The sequence below is a fragment of the Pinus tabuliformis genome, chromosome J (assembly GCF_031772625.1).
Source record: "Pinus tabuliformis cultivar Carrire ecotype Pingquan chromosome J, CPIR1, whole genome shotgun sequence".
Taxonomy (NCBI): domain Eukaryota; kingdom Viridiplantae; phylum Streptophyta; class Pinopsida; order Pinales; family Pinaceae; genus Pinus; species Pinus tabuliformis.
The window spans coordinates 448839465-448860819 of NC_142295.1; the positions used below are offsets into that span (position 1 = coordinate 448839465).

At 35.7% G+C, this 21355-nt stretch overlaps 1 protein-coding gene across 1 annotated transcript; it reads left to right on the forward strand.

The window, feature by feature from the left end:
• The first annotated feature begins 1433 nt into the window (after positions 1-1433).
• On the forward strand, positions 1434-2206 carry LOC149227748 (uncharacterized). Its single transcript, XM_089380588.1, has 2 exons — positions 1434-1647; positions 2010-2206. The coding sequence occupies exons 1-2, from the start codon at positions 1434-1436 to the stop codon at positions 2204-2206; spliced, it is 411 nt and encodes a 136-aa protein (XP_089236714.1).
• Positions 2207-21355: the final 19149 nt, after the last annotated feature.

Genomic DNA, 21355 nt, shown 5'->3' on the forward strand with positions numbered 1-21355 from the left:
TGCTAATCATTAATTTGGTGGTGCCTTCATTTTAGCAAATGAACACTATCATTGTTATTTTATTTGTCAATGATTCCCTTTATTTGTTTTTTGAACCAACACTGACAAAATAATTGTCAACTCCTTCAAAATTTTTAAAGAAAAAACTTTAAACAACTATTCCAAGCTCCTGAAACTTTAATATCGAATCTAAAACTGTGATAATAGGAAGAATCATTCTATGTTAAAGGTAGCTAGTGTGATGTTGTATGGCCAAGATCTCCCATGCTACTTACGGGAAGAGGCATGCAGTACACAAGTCTACATACATAACAGAGTCCTACATAGAGCGCTAGGAAAAATGATACCAGAAGAGACATTCACAAGGAAGAGGCCAAATGTCAGTCATTTTAGGATATTTGGTAGCCTAGTGTATTGTCACATTCCATGGGATACATGTTCAAAATTAAATCAAACTGCAGAGAGGGGATACTTCATTGGGTAAAATGAAACCTCTAAGGCATATAATATTTTCACGCCAATGGAGAGACAAATTTTTGTTAGGTGTGATGTTAAGTTTCTAAAGGGCAAGGCATACAGGAGGTCCAACAACTGATGATTAGAGTTAGCAACCAAGAAAAGATCGTAAAGTTGAGTAGCAAGACCAGGGGTCACAAAGCACAAGTATAATGACTAGTATGAACACTAACTCAAGTGTAGGTGTTCTTAAGACTTCACAGAGTATGGAGTAGCAGATCATGGAGATGCATAAGGAGGATATAGAGGTGGATATTCCTACTTCTATAGTTGGCAAGAAGAACCATGAGGTTAGAAAGAAACTCAGGGATGCTTAGGATTTTGTGGAAACTCCCAATATGGGAAACAAGCAGTGAAGACAACTAGAGAGGTACATTGGCTACATGGCATTAGCCGGTCAATTAGTAGACAATGAGCTTTCCAGTTATCAGGAGGATGCACAACAACAAGTGTGGCAGGATGTGATGGTTGAGGACTATATGAAAATCATGCAAAACAAGGTGTGGGAGGTCGTACCTAGACCGATGGACATGGTGGTGGTTTGATCACATTGGATCTATAAGATCAAGCACAATGTAGATGGAAACATTGAAAAATAAGATACAAGGTTTGTGGCCAAGGGGTTCTCTCAAAAGGAATGGATAAACAACGAGGAGACATTTTCTCCCGTGGCTAGGTATACTTCTATCAGGGCCATGATTTCATTAGTATCACAAATGGGATGATAGATCCATTAGATGGATATCAAGATGACATTCGTTAATGGTGAGTTGGAGGAGGAAGTGTACATAGAGAAACCATAAGACTTTGTAGCACACAATAGAGAGACCCATGTGTGCATGTTGAAGAGAGATTTGTATGGGCTCAAGTAGGGTCCTAGAGCATGGTATGAGCACATTGACAAGTAGTTACAAGGCATGGGATATGTGAAGAATGAGGTGGATGTGAACCTCTTCTACTCGGTGGTTTGGGGTGAGGTTCTCATTCTTATTTTATATGTGGATGACTTTTTTCTTACAGGTTCATTGGGGCTCATAGAGAAGTGCAAGAGGGATTTTGCAGCTGAGTTCAAGATGAATGAATTGGGGCTTATATACTATTTTCTAGGCATGGAGGTGTGGCAGATGGATGGTGAGATTTTCCTTGGAAAAGGGAAATACTGCATTGAGATCCTAAGGAGGTTTGAGATTGAGGATTGTAGAGACATGTATACACCCATAATCACAAATTAGAGGAATATAGACACATATAAAGAGAAGGATGTATACCTCACCTTATACAAGCAATTGATAGGCTCTCTGATGTATTTGGTCAACACCAGGCCAGATAAATCCTATGTAGTAAAATATCCTAGTCAATCATGGTGGAACCAAAGAGACTGCATTTGAAAAAAACTAAGAATGTGTCGAGATATTTGCACAAAATTATAATCACGTATGGCATCATAAATTATCGAGGTGATGCTATCAAGTTGGTTGGCTATATTGATGCAGATTGGGCAAGTAACATAATGTATCAGAAAAGAATTGCAGGGTGCTTCTTCAACATGGGATTAAGAGTTGTTTCTTGGTACATTCAGAAGCAAAAGTTCGTGGAAATGAGTTCTACAGAGGCAAAGTACATAGCAACGAGCATGGCTGCATGTGAGACCATATGGATTCAGAAGCTGCTAGTAGCCTTGTTTGGTTAGAGAGTTGAGAGGACAATGATACACTACAACAATAAAAGTTGTATCAGGTTGTCTAAGAATCTATGTTTCACGACAGGTCCAAACATATAGGATCAAATACCAATTCATTAAGGATTGTTTGTAATGCAAGGTTTTTCAACTATAATATATACCCATAGATGAAAAAGTAACATATAATACTGACAAAGGCTTTAGGGAAGGTGAGATTCATCTTCTTTAGAGATAAAATGGGTGTTATGCATAACACCTTCCTCGCTAAGAGGGAGTGTTAGTTTATGTATCTTGGACAAGCGTTCTAGTCTCATATGGTGTCTATGAGACTAAGGAACATAATGCACTAATTTTCTCCAATACCCAGAAAAAATTTCTAAGGAAAATTACCTTAATTAGAATTAATTATCCAATTTATTAATTTTCCTAAGTCTAACTTAGGGAAATGGCTTAATTAATCAGGATTAATTGAGGTAAATCAATTTTCCTCTAGTGACTTCTAGAAAAGTCCTATGATGGGTTCAACATGATCTTAGCCATTGATTAAGATTAGATCATGTTCGTTGATTGCTCAATGAGATATTATAAGAGGAAATCGACAGGTATATGGAGAACAAAATAAAAAATAAAAATTAGAGACATAGATTTGCAGTGATAGCAAGGGCACAATGATGGTGTGAGGGAACAAGCATATCGATATCAATGGTGATTGAAGGCATAATTTATGGAGATAATTCTTCACAATGATTTCCAGTTTCTCAGAGATATAGGGAGGTCAATTTGATCTACAAAGAGGCTGAGTTACCTAGAAGTGTGAATTGCTTCAAAGAGGTCAAGTTGTCGGAGCAAGGATAAATTTGCTAGAGATATTGATCTACTCATAGGAAGTTGAGTTTGCATGAAGAAGTCAAGTTCCAAAGGAGGTTGAGTTGACTTTCCTGGCCAATGCAAGTTTCCGGTGAGGGTCGAGTTGCCAGGGCCATACGTGTGGTTCAATTTAGTGAGCCAGAGGGATTGCATCAAAGGGGATGGGTTGTCTCCAGGAATCCAAATTGACTTGTAGAAGTGAAATAAACAATTTTCTGTAGGTTTTCTAATTTACAACAAACAATTTTAATTTTCGACCACAAAATTTTGCTGAAGAATAAATAAAATAATCATTTGCAGAACTAATTTTCCCTACATTAGGGTTTTTCAAGGGACATTTATCTAAAAATATCGGTGTTAATTATTTGTGTGTGAGCATTATTTTCTCATTTCACGTGGTTTATTTATTTTCTTTGAAGTTGCAATAGCGTTTTATTTAGTGTTTTCTGCAAAGTAATTGCCAAAGACAGATAATCAAATTTGATAGGAGAATTAACCAATAATTGCAACAATATTAAAATTTCACACTATTCAAAATATTTCTTCTTTTTTTCTTTTCCAGTTGATTCACCGAGAGATATTTACTTCTTTCAGATTTATCCAATTGTGATTTTAAGGATGTTATATCATGGTCCTTGATTTTTGAAAGTTCTTGTTTCCCTTTTCTTTCATTCATGATCTTTTCTAGCTCATCTCTCAAATATATATTCTCTTCTCTTAGGGTTTCATAATAGTCTTCTTTTTCTTTCAGCTCGCCTCGCCACACTTCATCTAATGTTATTGCTTTTTAGTTGAGCATTCAGAGTAGGAATATCATGATCCTTCCACTTGTGGTAGGATACAACTTGACTGAAGCACCAACCTTGAAAGATGCAAGTAGCTGCTCACTGTAGGTTATAACCCGATTGTGGCACCAACCTAAATGATCAACGAGCTCCAATCTACTCTAGGCTCCAATATGATCGAGGCACCAACCTCAATGACGATTGGGCTCCAACCTTCTCTAGGCATCAACCCGATTGAGGCTCCAACCTCAGTGATGAGTGATCTTCAGCCTTAGGTTGATTGAGGCTCCAAATTTAGTGGAGGCACCACCTCCTTTCTTCACATCCTCATGAATCTATGTTTCATATAATTTTCAAACTAGACCCATTGTCATCCTCTATAATAACTAAATCATAAGTAAAACCAAAATCTGCAATCACAATCACTGCCACAACCTGTAATCAATGCCACTGCAAACACTGCGACCATTGTCATTGTATAATTTGCAATCACTATACTATAACCACTGTCACAAAAATCATATCAATCACTGTTTTTGGCCATTGTAATGCTGTCCCAAACTCTACTCTAACCAGTTCATAGATCTGGTCACTTAGACCCCTTCTCAGAACCTATTTACACTATGTATCCAAAACAATTGCAACCTATCCATAGACCCTCAAAACATACATAAGAGATTTTGGAGATCAAATAAGTGTCAAAAGGGCATCAAACATATTTGGTTACAATCATCTCTAAGGCCTAATTCACCCAACGTCTTCCAAAACCCAATTTCGACCAATGTTGACCCCACAAACTCATAAAAACCACATGAAACTATATAATTTATTAAAAATTCTACAAAAATCCCTTTTTTTGGGTGCCCTTCTACAAATTTCCAGGATTTCAATGCTTGTGCAAAAGAATGGCGACCACCATCCTCTTTATTTGTTTGACAAAATAAATCTCAACAACAATAAAAAAAAATCATTAATTTGACCTAATATTCGAAGTCGAACCCATGACCTTAGGTGTATAATGCACATCACTTAGCGAATGAGTTACATTATGTGGCTTGTCAAACTAACCTCTCAACCTTGTTTTAAATTGAGCTATAATCAAAGGTAAGGGCACGAGGCTTGATCTTATTGTCACTCAACAGATACCCAAGAATGTTGCGGGACTTGACATGGCCACCAATCTCAACTATGCAACCTAAATACCATTCTGTCAATTTTTTTACTCTCAGTGCTTCCACCTAGTTGGGAATCATGTCATAATGTGAATAATTTAATGGTTGTTTCATGCAAATGATCACATGGCCCATCCACATCAATATATTACAACACAACTTGGCCAAACATACCAATTCTCCTCCACTATGCCACTTATTGGGATTGGTTCTGACTTTAGTCAACTATGCATCGACTATAGGCTCATGTGTCTATATAACGGAGGATCATGGATTGATAACCCTCCATCTGCCTTAATAATTGGTCAACCTTTACCAATTCAAGCCAATGGTTACAACCTTAGTCATCCTAAGCCAACTTGAGTTCCACCTCACTGATACACTAAACCTCTACCAATTCGATCCAACATGTCTACAAGTCAAGTGCAATAATTTGAGTGCCATATCACCTGACTTCTACCCTTGTAACATAACTCTAATCACTTCATAATTAGACGATGCTCATGGTGATTAGATTCAATTCACATACTACTCATACTTTTCGGCCTGAGCTGTGTCAACAATGCCACATCGATCTCCCTTTGCCAATTCAAATAAACAATTCTTTACTTGATTCCAGTGATTTTACTGTATATAAAAATGGGAATTCACCTCCATACTGTAAACCATGCTCAAACCTACTGCCATAGTGAAACAAACAAAGTTATGCATCACATAATAATTTCTCTTCGAACCAGAACGCGGCTGCGAGGCAAGAGTTCACTACCAATGAATCCACAAGCAGCCTAAAAACATGGGTTCTCGTGGTTCAAAATTTATCGGACCAAACTTCAGTGTTCAACGATCACTACGAACTAGATCAAACAATTTGATTGAATTTAAACTTGTGTAACATACCCCTTTACCACCCCTAGACCACACTAAAGGTAGAAGGAAGCAATTACTATGTTAGACCCAACCTCCAAGGTCTTGTTATGGAAATGGGGTCTAAAAATTTTACATGTTTTAAAAACTCCTTAAAATTCAAAATAAACATTTCCATTGCATTTGTCTCGGAAATACCTTTTCGTTGGTACAAAATTTATCTCAATCTGACTCTTGGATCACAAGATATGGCCATTTTAAGATCCGCCCCTTTTAATCCTGCCATGTTATCATGTCTTGCCACATGGCATCCACGTGGGCCCCACATGATCCTCCATGAAAGTTCCTTTTCATCCCGAATGAAGTTCACATCATTTCTCTCGTTAGGTAGCAATTCCATGTGACACATGGTATGTCCTTGGGAGTGGTCCCAACCAGAATCCTCCATAACATGTAAAATATGCAATTTCCCCATTATAATAGATCTTACGCTCCATTGCCTTTTCTTTAATTTTCTTCCCATTGCCTGTTAATTTACCTAGCAGTTCGAGATGGAAACTTAGCATTACTAGAGGGAGGGATGTCAATCTACTGAAGGTTTTCAACATCAGCCCTCCGATCCCCCTTCACACTTGACCATTATGTTCCAAGCTTCGTGATCTGGCAAAATGATTTTTCCATCAACTATCAGGAACATTTTCTCGTCTATCAGCGCTTGTCTTTCGACCTATAACATTTCCACTCTTGTGAAGCCCTTTGGTATGACCTCACATCCTCCATGTGTCCTCCTTTAGGATTGCAACATGTCACTCATTTTGGGCCCATATGGCCATGCCGAATGGCCTTTTCCAAGTGCACATGTCACACCATGAAGGAACCATGTCACCCCCTCTGACGACATCACATGCCATGCTGGCCTGGGTCCCATAGGGTCCTGACCCTTAGCAAATTATGCTTTGTCCATTATAATTAAAATTCTGTATTCTCATAATTTATTATCCCATGGCCTAAACGACACCCTTTCCATCGATTTCCAGAATTACTTTCCATCCTGAATCCGTCTCCCCATCCAAGATACACTGGGCACACACATTAAACCTCTGAGGTCTCAAAGCCCTGGGGTCCACCTGATGGTATTGACGTAGTGAGGAAATCAACAACCGTGATTTAAATGAGGGACTCTATTTGCGGATTCTCGATGCTTTTCTTATATAACAACTTATATGTATATTTTAATAATTATCGAGACCCCATTGGGTCCGACCTACGTTGCTTTCAAAATATATGTATATATTTATAAAACATGTGTATGATCAGGGATGCCCTCAGCTTCCAACCATACAAGCTATCCTTCTGAGATTGAATAAGCCTCAACCCCAACTTGTAATTACATATATGTAATTTATGTATTAGCTTGATAAAGCCATCAGTTTAATCCGAGACATGTGTGTATATATATGTGTATATATACATATCTATATATATGTATATATGTATAGATATCTATATATCTATATATATATATGTATACATATCTATATATATATATATATATATATATATATATATATATATATATATATATATATATATATATATATATATATAGATATCTCCAACACTCTTGAGCTTAGAATGCCTCAATCTAACTTGATTAATGTTAACTCTCATGAGCATATAATGCCTCTGATCCAATAATTAAACCTCCATGTGTGTGTGTGCATGTTTGTTTGTTTGTATGTATACATGTTTATCTAAACACATTTATTCCTCCTTAGCTTTCTAATTTATAACCAAGACTTGATAGCTATTCTTTGAATAGAATGTTAAATATTATAGAGATCAAACAATCTCTTGATACTCATGCAACTTAGACCATATTCCAAGCTTAGGAATAACATAATTACATAATCATTTCATACATGCCATTAACTAGGATTTATGCTCAGAAATAACCATAAGATTCATACATCTTCTATAATCAGGTAGTTTGAGCCAAGCTCAGGTTCACAAACTGAACACAAGAATTAAACCAATTCCTTCAACAATTACATAAAAACCAACATTCTACTTTCATGCAATAAATATCATTTCACAACTTTAGCATGGCCATTTTAACAACATATTAAACAAGTCATGATGTCTACAAACATAAGGTGACTATTGGAAGACATGCATATCACAATATTCAAACCATGTAGAACTATTGATACTCTACATCTTAAGTATTGAGGATTGACTCAGATGCAAAGGTCCAACTAGCTCTTAACCCAACATGTATGCTAAATTTAAGCCGCATAATAGATACACAGATAAGGAAAGATACCATTTCCCATTAACCACACATAACCATTCCATTATCCATGGTTATGCAGGAATCCTTCCACACATTCATAATGGCATATAAATATCATAATAAGAAAATCCACGAGATCTACATGCATACAAGCTATATGAACACTTATCTGGAAATGAAGAAATCCGGGAAACTGAGATTGGGAATCTAACTCTCCACCTAAACTTAGACGAAATGTAGCCAAGCTTACTTGCAACTATCACCCCCAAGCCAGATTTTAGAACTTGAGAAAGAGTGCTCAAAGGAGCGTCTCACACATTCAATACCATTGGGAATCAAAATATCTTCCTATCTCCACCCAATAATCAAGTAATTAAAAACTTTGGTGCCTCCACCCAAATCCAGGCATCTAGAGAACACAAGAATATTGTAAATCAATAATCAAAGAGGGAGTTTCTTGTCTCTGTTTTCACAACAACTTGTCTCTGATACACTCAAGCTCCCTTCTCATTGTGTTACTTTAAGGAATTCATTTATTGCTTCCTCTACTTGTTGCTTCACATGGATGGGCTCTTTGCCTCCACAACTCTCTATCTAAGTTTGTCTTCTCGTGCATCTATTTATTATTTATTTTTTATTTATTTATTTTATTTTATTATTTTTATTTTATTTTATTTTTAATTTTTTTGTTTTTTAATTTTCTTTCTTTCTTTATTTATTATTATTATTATTACTACTATTTATTTTTATTCTTTATTTATTTATTTTTTAATTTATTAATTTTTATTAATTTTTCTTTTTTCGGTCTCTTTTCCTTGTGTTGTCTCTTGTAGAGTATGCACTCTCTTTTTCTCCTCCCACATTATTGCATAATTGACTTCTATATCTGCCTTTGTTCTTTTGATATCTTTCCTCTATGTGTCCTCTTCTTCTTGGGATTTTCCTTTTCCCTTCTTTCCGCCTCTTCCTGTAGCACTACCTTGTGTTCCTTCCCTGCTATGCTCTCATGTGTTCGTAGTGATCCCCCTCCTCATAATTCCTCCCACTATGTTGTTTCCATTGTCTAGTGCTTGTGTGAGTGTACACTCCTTGTCCCGCCCTTGCTTTGATCTTAGTCACGATGGTTCTCTTTTTGTGTGGTAATGGGGATGCTATTTTGCCAACTCCCCCTTCCACTCCTGTAGATTTTCCTCGGCCTCCTCTACTATCCTTCCAACACAGTCCATAAATCCTTTAATTTCTGTCCTCTTTGCCTTGTGGGATTTCCCAAATAGAGTATAGGCTTGTCCATATTTACTAGCTGAATTTAATATATGGTTAGCCCCATTAAGGCACACCAGTTAGCCCATGACTGGCATTAATAAACACTTCCTCTAACTTCCAAAGAAACCTCCTCCTCAAGCTTTGAAATCTCGTGTCCCATCTCAATTTTTTTTTATAATTTATCACAACAATATTACAATTGTTTGTAAGAGGAGGATTTTCTGAAAGGGGCTGTCACAACTTGGTCTTAATTAGAACTCAAACCTTGCTCGAATATTTATCAACTTATTGTAATACCATCATTACTTAAACCAATAACTATCTCCAAATTCATCGTCACATGAACCACGCTCAGTTCATTGATCAAGCACATCAGAACATTAATCCCGTAACAGACAACGCTCCTCGACTAAGAATACATACCAAATGTAATCCATATCATGGCGATGAAGTTGTATACCAATTGAATGAAGAGACCTTATACCACATTCATTAATGATCTATAGTATCATAACAATACTCATTATGCAAACTGTAGACCATAGTCATTAAAAACATGATCAATATGCTCGTTCTGCCTAGAACTTCTATCATGTGTTTCCAGTTCAAGTGTCCTTTAGAACAATGAATCAAGTTAAATGTATAATGCTGCATGGCCTCTGCTATTCAAACTCTATTGTCATACTTTTGGTAATCACACCACGACTAGAACCAACCATCACATTCAATACTAGAATGGACACTACAAACTCAGAACCATGATCAATCTTTGCCACAAAACTGGCATGCTTATTATTCTCCACCAGATTGTTGTATACACATTAGCCCATGAATATGCACAGATATATATACATTGTCCTATGGTCCAGAGTGTATGTGGGTTGACATGGTATTCACATTCACACATATAAACTAGGAGTGTTAAACATTGTTTTCGAGTAGGGTCCGACAAAGATTATGCCTTCAAACAATACCACCGACTGAACATATCCATATGAGCTTCATCGAAACCAAATGCGATCCAACCATTAAAATTTATGCCCAGGTCTAGATGAATGTGCCTTGGGGCTGACCATGTGACCATGTGACCAACAAACATGATCCATGCACATTTTTTAGTAAGTTTAGTGTTTTGGGTCAATTGCCCCATATTTGGGTCCTCTAGGATATTGTTTTTCAAACAACCATAACTTCTTGTCCAATAGGTATTTTTAACATATAATATATCATTGGAAAGTTATTAATGAGAGAAATCCAACCATGCTATCCATTGACTGATTAGGGCACCATAATTGCATCAAACCCCAAATAACTTCAAGCTCCTTTAACTTCCCTTGATAAGAGCCTGCAAAAGACCAAGTTGTCATACTGCTGCATAAAGGACACTACTGTGTCCTTAGTGTTAGAAATACTGAGAGGAGGGGTGAATCAATATTTCATGCTCAATTAAAATTTTACTTAGTTATGCTTATTATTTGCAAATTTATCTAAACCATTATTTCATTAGCAACATTATGAGTTGTGGATATAGGCATATTCAATCATCCATGAGTAACATTAAACATAAGAGTAAATAAAACATAAATATGCAACACATAAATACACCATATTTTTAGGTGGAAACCAAAAATGGGAGAAAACCACCATTGTTGTTGTCTCTTTGTCTTATTATTATTATTATTTTTAAAGAAAATATTCTGAACTGGCGAAACTTCTTACCAATGTGCAAGATCCTACCTGCTAGAGGCTACCACTTCCTCTCAATTCTCTAGTTACAATTGGAAGGAAGCTCATATAACCTAATCAAGTTTACCGAGCACCACCAGAAGGAAGCTACTACTCCCTCATTGAAGGCTCCAAACCTCAGTACCTCTGTGGACCACGTTTAAAATATTTCACACTAGATCCACCTGACTCAACCACAAACCCTGCTAGCCATGTTTCATCCAATTTTGAAACTAGGCCCACATCAACCATTATGCTCAATCACTGAATAACTGAATACCAAAACACCAATAACCTCTCTGAAACAATCATTGATCAAACAAATATACCAAGCCAAATCCTATCAAACACCAAGTTAAACCCTTTGCTCATCAACACTGTCAATACCAAGCTAAACACGTCAAATACCAAGCCGAACTCTAACACTGTCAAACTCTCCAAGTCAAAATCTTTTCTCATAAACTAAATCAAGTAGATCTCATGCTCATCAAAATTCTCATTAATGCCAAAACCTTCTTTGAATACAAGGCTTAATAAGATTTTATATTTAACTCAATCCAACCATCATGATATTGTTCTCAATCTAAATACATTACCACAAATATGTAACAATACATACTACCAACAACATCAAAATCCTCCAACTAGACACATAGCAACCTCATCATAAGCTCTACAACAAACATATTTATCAATGACAAATAACAACGTAGATTCATAACAACAGTAGCCATATGAATTTGCATAATATATCAGTGATACACAACAACATATAATCTTTGGTCACCGTAGATAAGAAACAACGTGCCTATGATCAAACAAATCCTTTACCTTGCATACTCAATATAAGTCAATGTAAACCAATACAATGAAACATCCAACCTCCTATTACTATGAGATCCAAGTGCACAAGCTAAGACAATGAATCACTAGTGTGTATACCCCTACAAAATAATGATCTCTTGCAAACAAGTCAACAAAACTTCATTGTTCATGTATCTCTGCATATTTATTCATTTACTGTGTTCAAAAAACTAATCAACAAGACATATTCAACAACATAAACTTTTGCATTCATCATACAATCTCATCCAAACAAGAGGAGATCCAAAAGGGCCTCTCTATCTTTGCAAAAACTTATTGAAAGTCTCAATACTAGGAAAAACATTAAGGATAAACTATGTTTGCACTCTTTGAAGACTTTGCCATTCAAAGCACACACAAATCCCTGCATATAATGATCTCAACAAGCATAGTGAAAACATCAAAATAATCTCTTCACACACACTGACAGTCTCTGCAAATCCTTCTCTGCAAAGTAGTGAGTGTGATCATAGTCCCACAACAAACAAGTGAGATACCATAAACTCTGTATCATACAACCACTTGTCATATACTTCATCTTGATCTCATTAGTTTAGATACATCAGATCTCTGCAATCTCATAATCAAATCATCATTGAAATAAACTTCTACAGAAATCAAACCATTATATCTACTCCTACAAACAAGTGACCTCACATATTAATAAATATTTTTATCATATCTCCATCAGTCCTCTCATTAGATAATCAGATCTAGGCCTCCTCCTTGCACCTTGGTTCACATTTGTTCCTAAATAAATCACAAAAGAAAACTCATCGAATGCACACCTCAACTGATCAATCTGCGTCTCCTTTTATAACATATTCGCCTTACCAGTACCATAGGAAAATCCAATGGATTTTTTTATGGTAACCATTAAAAAAATCAAATAGACTTACTTGACCTTTCACACAAAAATACCATGGGAAAATCCATGGTTTAACCATAGGATTTTTAATTTTCAACACTTACAATTAGTAATGCTACCTCTCATTTTTGTAAAAGCGTTATAGCACTAGTCTTAAACACAACACCTGCATTACCCTGGGTAGTAACTCTCTTACGGCATAGATAACCCACATTTCCCCTTTCTCCAAGCCTTGAAAGCACTCAAATCTCAGTCAAAATTCACTCAAACTTTCTCCAACTTCTAACATGCCTTCTTCAATACTTGTGGGCCTTGTCAAGCTTTAACAAGGCATCAATAACACTTCAACAACCTCATTAAATCTTCTTCAATCAATCACCCGTGTCACCTCAATTGTATTCACTTCCAAGCTTTATCGATCCTCCTGCAACTGTTCCAAACCCTATGCAACATATACAATCTTCAAGACACCTACAAATTTTCTGCACTAATTAATAATCATCATCCATCCATGACCTAGCTAGGCACATAAATTATACATGCTTACCAGCAATGTCATAGTCTGACAAGGTCATGATGACACAGTGTGACTAGAGTGTCATAATGTGACAAAACCATGATGACATGATGTGACAAGTTGACATCTAGGTTGACATCAAGTACAACATATTATCCATAATGACAACACTTAGGCACCCTTTTGACATCAATGACACTTGTTTTCATCAAATATAATATCATGTGCAACAATACCCCCCATTGTCATTGATGGCAATACCATCAAACATTGATGGTCATTGATGTCAACAAATCAAAAACTCCCCTTACGCAAATGCCTTCCTTGGTCAATGTCAATGTCGACAATCTCTCATTGCCTAAGTGAGTTCCTAAATCAATATTAATGTCTACACCAACTTATGCAACCTCTTCCCCTTTAATGTTAATGGTAAAGGGTCACAAATATCTATTAAAACTACCATGTTGTTCTTGTATAATCATGTAGACCTGATAGAGTCATCTTTCGTTCTTGCTACCGTGCTGCCATATTGATAGAGTCTCCCTCTAAGAACATGTTATTTCTTGGTCATTTTTTCCCTTTAGATCATGCTTCCTTCATTTATGAGTATATGTCATATCTGAATTCTCTAATTTCCCCTGAATTATCATGAAGCTTGTTGTTTCCTATGGATGTGATGAAGTCTCCCCCTATCTGAATGCAAAAATGCTTCCTTATTTCTTTCTCTCCTTGAATATACTTGCTCAATGACTGTCAGCATTTGTATCAATGTTTGCATCATATTATTCCTTTGTCAATCTTCCTTCTTGATTTATGATAAATTCTTTCTCCTTATCTGGTCTTACATGCTATCATACTCTCCCATTAGCTATTAGATTTCAAATCAGCTCATATACTATGTCGAATGGTAAAAATCCTGCTTATTTTATAATAGTTGCTTCCCTGGAGATTATCATCCTACCTTATTTTATCCTCCAAACCTTATTATACATCACCCATGCTTGTTATTACTATAACCAAAAGATACCTGCCATAGCAATATTTGAACAAGGGACTCCTCTATTAGGTAGAACTTCAAAATATAATAATCATAGGTTCTTCCTTAAGGAACATAAACATGATCAACTATACATATATAAGACTTTTATACTCAAGGAAGGTTTAACGTCTAACTCAACCCGTTTTCTTATCCAAACCTTAATCTTACTTTTTTTGTGCCTGGTAGAACCCTTTCCTTCCCTAGTTTTCTTAGGGAACCTTATGCTGCATTCTCATGCAATGTGACCAAGATTGTGGCATCTAAAGCATCTTGTATAATACTTGAATGAAGGAGAAATTGAAACATACCTTTTGTCATTGAATCCATATTAATCTAATCTTCCTACAAACTTTCTTATGAAATATTGATAACATCTCTCTCATAAGCTTTGCAATCCCTAGCTTTATGTCCAAAGTTTGTAAATAAAAAGCAGTGACCAAAAAATGCGCTTTGACACCTAGATTTCAATGAATATTTTCTGAAAATATTCTTCCTTGTAGGAGGATTAAATATTTGGTGATTCTCATCCTTCATTGCATTATTTTAATTTTCCTCATCATCATAACAACCTGTAGTAGCAATGCTTCTAATCTTTCCTTCATCCTTGTCTTCAAATTTTTCTTCCATTTCAACATTTGGAGACTCGAGACTTGAGTATTTTTTTGCAAGAGAACTTGCTTGTATAGCCATGAACTGCTTTGTCACATGGATATTTTTGACAATTAAGGATATCATCTGATACATGTGAACCCTTCAAGCTTTTGTTGAGCTTGTCAATGTTAGCCCTTAATGAAACAACTTCTTTAAATTGGGATTTCAAGAAGATGTTTTCCCCTTCAATATATCTTCAAGTTTATTCATGTCCTTAGATTTTTATTTAAGATGATTTGTCAAAAATTATTCTCTTTTTGCTGCCTCGACCCTTAAGTGACCAATTTCTTCTTTTGCTTTGACAAGCTTGTAATTATTCCCCTTGGAATCTTGATTATTTTCTTCTAGCCAATTCACCAAGACATCTTTACTTCTTTTGTATTCTTCCAATTGTGATTCCATATTTTCCAAAATATATTTCTACCCTTTTCTTTCATTCATGATATTTTCTAGCTCATATCTCGAAGATACATTCTCCTTATTCTACTCTTTTAAGGATTTTTGTTTGTTTGTTTGTTTTGTTTTGTTTGGTTTTGTTTTTGTTTTTGTTGTTTTTTGTTTTGTTTTTTTTTTCATCTTGCCTTGCTATTCTTCCTCTAATGTTATTGCTTCCTTCAGTTGAGCCTTTAGGGTTGAAATATAATGATCCTTCTTCTTCTTGGAACCATTCTTATAATTGAGTAACCTTTCTTCTTGAACTTTCTCGTTCCATTAGGGAACTTTGAGTTCTCCTTCATAAGTTATTTTCATTTCAATTTCACTCTTTACTTCCTCTTTCATTAGTTGCAGAATTTCATCTTCATCATCTATGGTAGGATATGGTCACAAAGAAGTATAATGGCCTTCTTTACCACAATTGAAACAAAATGGAATACTTCATTCTTTGGCATCCATGTGCATGTAGAAGGAGTTTCTTTCGGGATCACATACAATTGCTCATATGATTGAAACCCTTCCTTTCCCAAGATAACTTCTTCTTGCTCAATTCATTTATTAGCCATAGATTTCTTGATCTACCTTCCAACCATTAGTTGTACTAGAAGGCACTTTCTCTGATACCACTTTTTATGCCTAAGAGCACACTTGGGGTGGGGGGTGGGGTGAATGATGTGTCAGCTAATTCACCAATTTACAAATTTTCATCAATTAACAATGTAGAAACCAATCTTAACCTCTGTAGTATATTAATAAGCATAATAATGCATCATGAAGCTATCATCATATCAACAATAAATCAAGAGGAAATCACATCCAAGAGAACTTTTTAAGATCTTTATCAAATTATTGTAACATCATCATTCCTTGAACTAGAAGACTATCTTCAGAATTCATTGTCACATGAACCACAATTAGTTCATTGATCAAGAACATCAAAAACATTAATCTTGCATCAGACAATGCTCCTTGGTTAAGAATACCAACCAATTATAATCTATATCATGGCCATGAAGTCACATGTCAATCGAATGAAGATATCTCAGACCATTGTCATCAACAAGCTATGAGATCATAATAATACTCGCGATGCAAGCTGCAGACCATAGTCACCAAAAACAAGATCAATATTATCATTATGCCTAGAACTTGTAACATGTGTTTCCTGTTCAAGTGTCCTTTAGAAAAATGAATCAATTCAAACGTATAATGATGCCCAACCTCTGCTATTCACACTCTATTGTCATAATTTCGACAATTGCACCAAACCAACCATCATATTCGTGACCAAAACAAACACTTCAAACTCAAAACCACGATCAATCTCTTCCACAAAACTATTATGCTTCTTATTCTCCATGAGATTGTTGTGGACACTTAGCCCATGAATATGCACATCTATATTTACATTGTCAAATGGTTCGAGGTGTATGTGGACCGACATGGTATCAACGTTCATACCTATAAACTAGGGGTGTTAACCGTTGTGCCTACAAAGTTTGTTTGTTTGTTTGTTTTTTTGTTTTTGTTTTTTATTTAAATTTAACCTACCGAACATATCCATATGATCTTTGTCGAAACCAAATGTGACCCAACCATCAAAATTTATGCCCAGATCCATATGACCATGCCTTGGGGCCGATCACATGACCATGTGACCAACGAACATGAACCATGCAAAATTTTCAATAAGTTTGTTGTTTTGGATCATTTCCCCCATATTTGGGTCCTCTAGGGTATTCGTATTCAAATATTCATAACATCTTATCCACGAGGTATTTTTAAAGGTATAATATACCATTGGAAAGGTCTTGATGAGAGCAATCCAACCATGACATACAAAAGATGATTAGGGTACCATAATTGCATCAAAAGCTCAAATAAATTCAATCTCCTTTAACTTCCCTTGATGAGAACTTACAAAATGCCAAGCTATCATACTGATCCATAGAGGATACAACTGCTTCCTTAGGCACGCTTTTGACATCAATGATGCTTTTTGTCATCAATGACAACATAATGTGCTACAATTACCTCATGAAAAACTGTGGGAAAAATTTCCTTATAACATTCGATACCATTGTTAGCCAATTTTTTAGACTCACCTTTGTGCTGGATCATAGATAGTTCAAAGGAAGGCCATTAAGTCCATGGAGAAACATGCTATTTAGGCTAGTCAATGCGTAAAATATAGAAAAATGTACCACCCACAAACAAAAGTTCATAATCTTCACGTAACGTCCCTAGCCTCCTCTTGGGAAACATTAAGACGTTAATGTCACCTCAAATTACACAATTTCTTTGGGAAATTGAAAGCCCTAACTTAATCATGCCTACTTTTACATATGGAAAAATTGGGTTTTCATGAATGCGATTGAAATGCTCAAAATACCAAATTGAATGTATTTGAACCATAATTATAATGTTGCATAGCGAAAATAACCATTAATTGACAACATTTAAATATATTAACACAAATCCCAATTAGGGTTTACAAAAAAGCAACATTAAATCTAAAACATACCAACATGCACAAGTAAATAACATGTACAGTAAACAAGGCACATAATTGAAATTCACTGTGGAATTACAAACATTTTCACACAAACCTCGAAGCTAGGGTTTCAAAATAAAATTATATAAACAACACTACACATAAAATGCAATACTTATCTTGCCCAAGTAAACTGACTAGATATGGGTTCTCCATGTTCCACCTTGCTGTAGACCACGTGGTTCATGGATTTCAACCATGGTTCAACCATGAGCTAGGGATGTAACTCCACATGAAACAGTAAATAAAAAATAATCGCATCTCCATGACTAGGGCTCTAGCCCAACAATCCTGCTACATCAGGGATCCATGCACCCTCTTGGACATCAAGTGCAAAGGTGCCAACCCAACAGTCATGTTGCTCCTAGGCTATTAAGGAATCCTCCAAGCCACAAACTAAATAGATCCTAGCTGGTCCAGAACCCAAGCTCTGGGCTCACCAACTAGTTACTTAAAACCAAATTCTAAACTATCCTTTGAAAATTCCTTTGAATCATAGTAATTTTCATAATAATAATAATGTCTCCAGGTAGGTATGTATATATATATATATATATATTTCCCATAACTACATGGTCTCCCTCAACCATGCGACACACCGAAGCCATGTGGGCCCCAAGTGTCCACTTATCAACACCACCTGCCATCCAACACCATTGTTTTTGTCACTGTGGAGTTGCACAACCACCATACTCTTTACCACGGAAAGGGCTCCACGACCATCCTATTTCATATTATATATAAATGTGTATATCAATTACTTCATATTTATAATCGCAGCCCATTAGCCACCTAATCAAAACCAACATATATTCTTGGGCATGTTGGACACAAAATATAGAACATATATACACAGGCATGCAAGACCGCAAAATGAATTTGACTCACTAGCCTAATATCAAGGTACATATATTTTACACCATAAACTAACAAGGGTGTTATTTTCCTTCCCTCATTATTTTATGCACTATCCTCAGTGCCACATATATACATGCATATACAATACATCAATAAAAAATATGAGGGTATTCTTCCCTCTTTACATCTTCCTACTCCCATGTGGCCTCATCAGGACCAAGCAGGGTCCATTGTACCTTTACCATGTAGACGACTTGATTCTAGAGCACCTTGACCATCTTGTCCAAAATTTGTATGGGTTGTACTTGGAAATAACCCTCTAAATCCACCTAGATCATATGCTAATCGATCACGTGACTAGTAGTAGGAAAATATTGTTTAATCAAGTAAACATGAAATACATCATGAAGATGCATGGATGTAGGTAAAGAAAGTATGTATGCAATGTGATCAATCTTCTTTAGGATCTCGAATGGTCCACAGTTAAATGTTACTAATTTGGCACAACTACCCAACTTTAATGAGCTCTTCTACGATCTATCTTTTAAAAACACATGATATCCAACTTTAAATTCCTTATGAACTCTATGCCTATCCACATAACATTTCTTCGTATTTTTGGCAGCTTTAAGATTTTTCTTAATTTTTGCAATCTACTCCATCTCTTTGAGCAATTCTGGGCCAACCATGACTCTGTTTATTTAATTTCTCCAACTCACAAGATTACGACACCTCATTCCATATAATATTTCAAACAAACTCATTTTTAATGAAGCTTGATATATTTTATTACATGAAAACACTACCATATGTAGGTAGTCCTCTTATTTGGATGGTTTATCTATTACATACATTCACAACGTATCTTCAATCACCTGATTAACACACTGAGTCTTTACATTAGAATCAAGGTGATATGAAATACTAAAATTGAAATTAATACCTAATCCCTTAAATAATCCCGTCCAAAAATTAGATGTGAACTTCAGGTCTCTATCTAAAATAATTGTCCTAGGCACACCATGCAGTCTGGAAACCTCTCTCATAAATATATCAAATATGTTAATAGCTTTGTGCGTTGATTTCACTGATATGAAATGAGAAACTTTGGTAAGATTATCAACCACTACCATAATCACATCATGCTTGTTACATGCCATTTTTTCACATCAACCCAAAAAGGCCTAAAAACCAGATCAATCAACATCCTTGAACATTTTGTCATAATCCCTTTGTGAAGCCATAAGCATCATCTCTCCAAAAAGTATGAGTTTTTGGGTCTATCTGCTCAAAAACCATGTTTTTATCCCCAGTGCACCCTATATGCATGTCCACTCGCGTTGGCTGGATGTTGGATACCTGAGCACCAACATTAATCAACATAGGTTGCTCCATTCTACAAGTGCACTAATTCTAGAATTTTGGGAAAATTAAATTTTTTTTTCCGAATCTTCTCATTCCAGAAGCTTCTAAGGTAGTTTAACCATTTACCATGAATAGAGATCTCAAATTCCTATATGATCATACTCTATTGATATTATCTCTTATCCCTTGAGCTTATCCTACCTCATATGCGGATCTCCAACATAGATTCGTAAATCGTAAACTACAACTTTCACCCTATAAATTTATTGCCTCCCATAGAGTCTTGGTTGGATTTTGGAGATTACTGGGTTGGATTTTGGAGATTTTTAGGGCCTTCATGCTGCTGCTTTGAGCTTAAGGAATCATCATACATTTGGATTAGGGTTAAGTGTGAAGGCTAGCTTTGTGGCAAGGAAGGACAAGAATATTGGGAGACATCTACAAAGTCAGCTTCTATATATGGATGTAACTCTCTCTGTTTATTAATACAAAAAGCACTATATTTTCCTATACTTGTGTCATTTTGATGCTTATGTATTTCAATGCCATGTTGACTCATTAAATAGAGATATTGGATTATGCTATGTGGATATTCTAGTTCCTTTGCTTGTTTTAGTCATTGCTGTAGGTTCCATTTATAGCACGTGGAGCTATGATTGGAGCTTACAAGCGAAGAGAAGAGGAGGAATTGCTACAGATTCCAAGTAGGTCTATTTTATGTAGTCTAATCTCTCTAAGGAAAACATTGATATTTTTTTCCCTCTGTTGTTCTAAATCTATGGAGTTCATTTTATCCATAGAAGTGAATTTGATATATAACAAATTGGCGACCATACCAGGGAATGGTATTTTCCTTATTGGTTTCCTTGCCCTTAGTATTATTTCATCTTTCAAAGTGACCTTAATTTACTTATTCAAACAATAATTGACTTTAGGAAAACAAATTTTTGAGCTTGGTTGGGTTTCTTGTGTTGTGTTTTGACCAAAATTGCCCCAACACATTCTTCGTTCTGAGACAGAGCACCTCAGTGCTAC

Bases quoted from the DNA above. Each gene is read 5' to 3' on its own strand.
- LOC149227748 (XM_089380588.1), top strand. From the start codon at position 1,434: ATGGGATATGTGAAGAATGAGGTGGATGTGAACCTCTTCTACTCGGTG. The intron at 1,648-2,009 runs GTGAGATTTTCC...ATATTGATGCAG, and splicing joins GGAGGTGTGGCAGATGGATG to ATTGGGCAAGTAACATAATG.